Genomic DNA, 5390 nt, shown 5'->3' on the forward strand with positions numbered 1-5390 from the left:
CAGGTCACCTGAACCTCTGTCCTTACTGAGAGTCAGTTGAAGCTTTAATGGCTTCCCACTGCCAGAGGGCAGGCTTAGATGGGATATTGGGAAGGAATTCCTGGCTGGGAGGGTGGGGAGGCCCTGGCACAGGTTGCCCAGAGAAGCCGTGGCTCCCCCTGGATCCCTGGAAGTGTCTAAAACCAGCTTGGATGGGGCTTGGAGCAACCTGGTCTAGTGGGAGGTGCCCCTGGGGGACTGGATGGGCTTTAAGGTCCCTTCCAATCCAAACCATTCTGGGATTCTGCTGCCATTCTGTTATATCCCACCTGAAGTGTGAATTATTTGGTCAGTTATTTGGTCCATTTTCCTGCTGGCACAGCCAGAGCTGTGTGTGGCCAGAAGCACTGACTTGAACTGCCTTGAAGCTTTCCACCTTCCTTTTGATGAATTTACCCCCAGCTTCCATCCTTTTCCTTCCTAGCAAGTTCCAGAAATTGTCTCAGGTTTTAGGCCTCTGATTTTCCCTGTGTGTGTTCACAACTGTCCCTTTATCGTGTTGCATTTTAGGGAGATCCCAGGGCATTGGGGTTTTTTTTCAGTACTTTATTTTCAGCTGTGAATTCAGTGCTTTGTTCCTCTCCTGGGTGCTGCAGCACAGTTTGATCTGGATTATTCCAAGAGGTCGTGTTTGTTCTTAAATGCTGTAAATAGAGCTGTTCCCTGTCCCATTCCATCGCCCTGCTGAGTTGGTAGCTCCTGATACACGCAGGGAGGTGTCAGTAACAAACGAGCAGGAGGATAATGAGCTTTTAACTGCACAACTGTGTTTTCCTGCAGGCAAATGCCAGCGATTTAAAGACTTTCCTTTCAGCCCTGAGACTGGCTCACCAAGGCACCGACGCCGGAGTTCTCCCTCTCTCCCCTCTGGTCCCGGCAAAGAACTCGGAAGTGGAAAAACCCAAGACGAAAATGATCATAACTTCCAGGAGGGACTATCCCCTCACCAAGAGCTTCCCTTACTCCCTGGAACACCTGCAGACCTCCTACTGCAAGCTGGCCCGGGTCGACACGCGCGTGCTCTGCCTGAAGAAGCTCCGGAAGCTGGACCTGAGCCACAACCACATCAAGCAGCTGCCGGCGACCCTCGGGGACCTGGTGTGTCTGCAGGAGCTGGACCTGCACGACAACCACCTGGAGTCCTTCAGCGGGGCCCTGTGCTGCTCCAGCCTGCAGAAATCCCTGCAGTTCCTGGACCTGAGCCAGAACCGGCTCCGAGCGCTGCCCCTGGAGTTCTGTGAGCTGCGGGGGCTGGTCACTGTGAAGCTGGATGACAACGAGCTGGTGCGGCTGCCCTGCAGGGTCGGGCAGCTCAGCCGCCTGCGCTTCCTGTCGGCCGCGCGCAACAAACTGCCCTTCCTGCCCAGCGACTTCAGGAGGCTCTCCCTGGAGAACCTGGACCTCTTTGGGAATCCTTTTGAGCAGCCCAACCCGCTGGTGCCCAACATCCAGCTGAAAATCCCATTGACTTTGTTGGAGTGTGCTGCCAGAGCCACCATAAATCACAGGTAAGGGCAGCGGGAGGTGCACACCTGGCACTGCTCCTTTCCCACCTGGCACTGCTCCCTTCCCACCCGGCACTGCTCCTTTCCCACCTGGCACTGCTCCCTTCCCACCTGGCCACTCCCACCTTTCCTTACTTGGCTGTTTCTTTTCCCCTCAGTGCCTGTTGCTCATCACCTGTTAAATTCACAAGGTTCGAATTCCTTCGAATTCCACTTGTAAAATCATCAGGAAATGGGTGCCTTGGAAGCATTTAGGCAAAGCTACGGGTTGAAGTGTTTTTATCCAGCGGGGGGGGGATAAACAGAATATTTTTGGCTGGCTTTGGGGAAGGGAATCAGTTCTACAACCCTGACCCACTTCTGCTGCAGGCTTCTCCCTGCCACAGGTTTTCCTGAAGCTCCTAATTTACTTTGGGGTTGGAGTGAGGGCGTTCTGGCTTATTCAGAGAATCCCAATTCTCAATAATAATTGTGAAATTATTATTTCACCAAGTAAATATCACCCTGCCAGGCTGCTGTTTGTTGTCAGCTCCCTCCTCTTCCCTCACACCACTTCCATAGCTCCACCCGTGATCCTTGGTGTACCGGGAACCTTCAGGTACCATCTGCTGCTGCTCCCACTCTGTTCTGGGTGGAAAGGGAGCACAAAGATGGAAATTTGGCACAGAGGAGGGTGAGAGACAGGCTTGAAGTGTCCCTGATCTCCATCCTGTGCCCGCTCCTGCCTTGGGGGTGGGGAGTGCCCCACAAACTCGGGATAATTGCACAGAAATCTGCACCAAAGGCATCCACGGGCACACCCTGAAGGGAGCTGAGCCAGCACATGTTCTGGGCCAAAACACCCACTTCTGACCTTGCTGATTTTATAATTAACCCCCACGTGTCTCCTTTCCCAAGGTTATATAAATTGCAATGGGTTTGATGTAAATGTTAAGCCTTTTATAGAGGTTTTCTAGAGAATTCAATCCCTCAGTGCTGGTCAGGTTTTAGTGCTCAGTTCCTGTAAAAACCTTGAGAAAGGGACAAAACAGAAGGAGGGAAGATGCAGAATAAACGTTTGGAAATCAGTCTTCATTCTGGGAAAGTACCAGAGCTGTGATTATGCTTTTCCTGACGGGAAAAAAGGGTGTCCTGAAATTAAGGTGGTTAAAAAAAAAACCCCACAGGAGTTTTCATAATATGAGTGCTGGTATGTGGAAAGGATTGGGAAACGTGTAGGTGTAGGCAGGATGTGAGTCAGTGGGATCTGAGCCTGGAGTGCCTGCTGGGCACTGGTGATACCCACACTTCAACTGAACTTGACAAAAACACTTCAGGGGAATCATTCCTTTTGTACCCCAGACTTGACCCCGCTCTGCTGTGAATTTAGGAAGAAGCAATTCCTGCTCCTGACTCTGGATGTCATTGGTGACACGGTGGATGGAGAGAGCTGTGTATCAGGAGAACCTTAATTTAAGGCCTGCAGTGTGGTGGCACTGCTGCAAAAAGGCTCATTTTATCTCCTCTTTCCTCTGAGATGTGTTTTCATGTTGCTCCCACTTTGTGGAAGAGAGGGGGGAGTAAACTGTGAGTGCTGCATGAGGCCAGGGTGAGACACAGTGATCTCCCTGGGTGACACGAGGGAGGAACAGTATGTGCCCAGTTGTCTCATTATTCTTAATCTTCACTTAATTCCCTAATTCTCATTATGCTTAATCTTCTTTTTAATTACCTAATTGGCTGTGCCCCAGGCTGTCAGGAGTGCTGTTGTCTCCCTGTTTAGTGTCTCCAGGAGTTCAGGTCCTTGGCACTCGGGTGGGTAAAGGGGGTGCATGTTTTCACTGACTGTCTTGGCATTTAATTCCTAACCAGTCGAAAATCCCAGATTTTCCATGTCTGTGCTCTCGGAATGTCATCTCTCCCAGCTGGTGCCTGTGCCTGTCACTGTTTCTGAGGTTAATTTTGCAGTGAATTCACACTCACTCCTCTCGTTCCACAGAATCCCTTACGGTTGCCATCTCCTTCCTTCCCACCTTTGTGAGGATCTGGGAGTGGCTAAAACCTGCCAGTGTGGAAGTGCCTGCCTGAGCAGCTTCATCCAGATCACGGTGACCATGAACCTGCACCACGTGGCTCACACCGTGGTGCTCGTGGACAACATGGGAGGGACGGATGCTCCCATCCTCTGCTACTTCTGTTCCCTGCACTGCTATTCCCAGTTCCTGGACAGGCACCTCCAGAGCAACGGGTGACCACTGCTGGGTGCCAAAGCTCTGCCCAACAGAGATCAAACATCCCTCTGGCAGTGAGGGGACACATCAGCCTGACCCGGTGCCTGACTCTGCCTCCACCACCGGAATGTCCCTGTGGTCGGAATGACGAGCGATGCGGAGCTCCAACGAACCTCCCCTAGAATGTGTTTTGCTTTCCTTTTCCTGTTCCCAGGCTTTGCTCGGAGCGTCACGGCAGCTTTCCGAGTTCTGTGGAGTAAGGGGTTCCTCCTTGGGAGTTTATCCCACACTTACTCGCAGGTGATGCCCTGAGCTCTGCCCATGGACAGTGTCTGCGTTGGCTTCCTCGCTGGACTCGGCTCTTTCCAGCTGTTTCACATGGAGGAGAAATTAAGGCCCAAACCGGTTATGTAATTCCAGGTGCTTCTTTTTTTTTTTTAAAGGTTCTCTTACAACATTCCCACTTCCAGCAGGGACCAGCATTGCTGGTTTTTTACCAGAGCAAATGGTTTTTTTGGGGGGGTTTATCTCTTTGTGATACGAGAAATGTCTTTTTTTTTCTCTAAGTATGTGCCAGAAACTTTGTCTCTTAACTCTGGTGTTTTAACGATTCTTGAATTTGTTTCACTGTGTCGACTTATTAAATTTTGAAACCCTTCTACTGACGTGTGGATTGTGTTTTCTCTGAGGAGTTTTTCCTCCACTGTATTCCAGGGATTTCCCCAGTGAAGACACTGAAATAGTGGGCGTATCCACAGGCCCTTATTTCATGTCTTGTCAGCTGGTCCATGGCTCGGGTTGGAACAAAAGTCCCTTGAGAAGCCTTTAGGCATCCCTGGAACATGTGATGGCTTGGAGGGAGCACCGTGCAGTTATTTTTGAAGTGGTATTCAGTGCCTGCCAGGGGAGGTTTAGATTGGATGTTAGGGAAAATTCCTTCAGGGAAAGGGTGGTCAACATTGGATCAGGCTACCTCCATCTGGGAGGTGGTGGAGTCCCCATTCCTGGAGGGATTTAAAAGCCCTGTGGATGTGGCACCTGGGGACAGGGGTCAGTGGTGGCCTTGGCAGGGCTGGGGGAATGGTTGGAGTCAATGATCTTTGCAGTGTTTCCCAATTTTAACGATTCCATGATTCCATGAATTACACACTTGCCATCTAACCAGATGCCAACCAGAGCTAGCCCCTGATGCTGCTGTGAAAGGAGAGAGTTCTGACTGCAGCAACTTGGGAATTACTCATGTGGAAAAGCACCTTTTAGATGGAGCACGTGATTGCGAGGAGGAAGGTGGAGGAGGCACAGAAATTTGGCCTCCTGTGGGACTCCTACAGAATTTCAGATGCAGATCTGGGAGGGGGCTGTGCAGTGGCCCAGATCCTCCCAGGGAACCAGGTGTGCTGGGAGGGGAGGAACCCACCCGTGGGACCCTCCCAGGGGAGCCAGCTGTGCTGCCCTGAAGGGAATGTCATCCCCAAACAGACCTGGCTGCCCTCCCTCCTCTGAAGCCACAGCAGCTGGCACAGCGTGGAGGAGGGTGGGAGGTGCCGGAGCCCTCCCTGAACAGGTTCCTCCTCAGCCATCACAGAATCCCAGAACAGTTTGGGTTGGAAGGGACCTTAAATCCCATCTTATTCCA

At 51.5% G+C, this 5390-nt stretch overlaps 1 protein-coding gene across 1 annotated transcript; it reads left to right on the forward strand.

Moving 5' to 3' along the window:
- Positions 1-390: 390 nt before the first annotated feature.
- On the forward strand, positions 391-4415 carry LRR1 (leucine rich repeat protein 1). The gene is made up of 2 exons (XM_029965705.1): positions 391-1547; positions 3523-4415. The coding sequence occupies exons 1-2, from the start codon at positions 952-954 to the stop codon at positions 3773-3775; spliced, it is 849 nt and encodes a 282-aa protein (XP_029821565.1). The 5' UTR covers positions 391-951; the 3' UTR covers positions 3776-4415.
- The last annotated feature ends 975 nt before the right edge of the window (positions 4416-5390 follow it).

Source organism: Manacus vitellinus, unplaced genomic scaffold, assembly GCF_001715985.3.
Source record: "Manacus vitellinus isolate BGI_N305 unplaced genomic scaffold, ASM171598v3 scaffold_116_pilon, whole genome shotgun sequence".
Taxonomy (NCBI): Eukaryota; Metazoa; Chordata; class Aves; order Passeriformes; family Pipridae; genus Manacus; species Manacus vitellinus.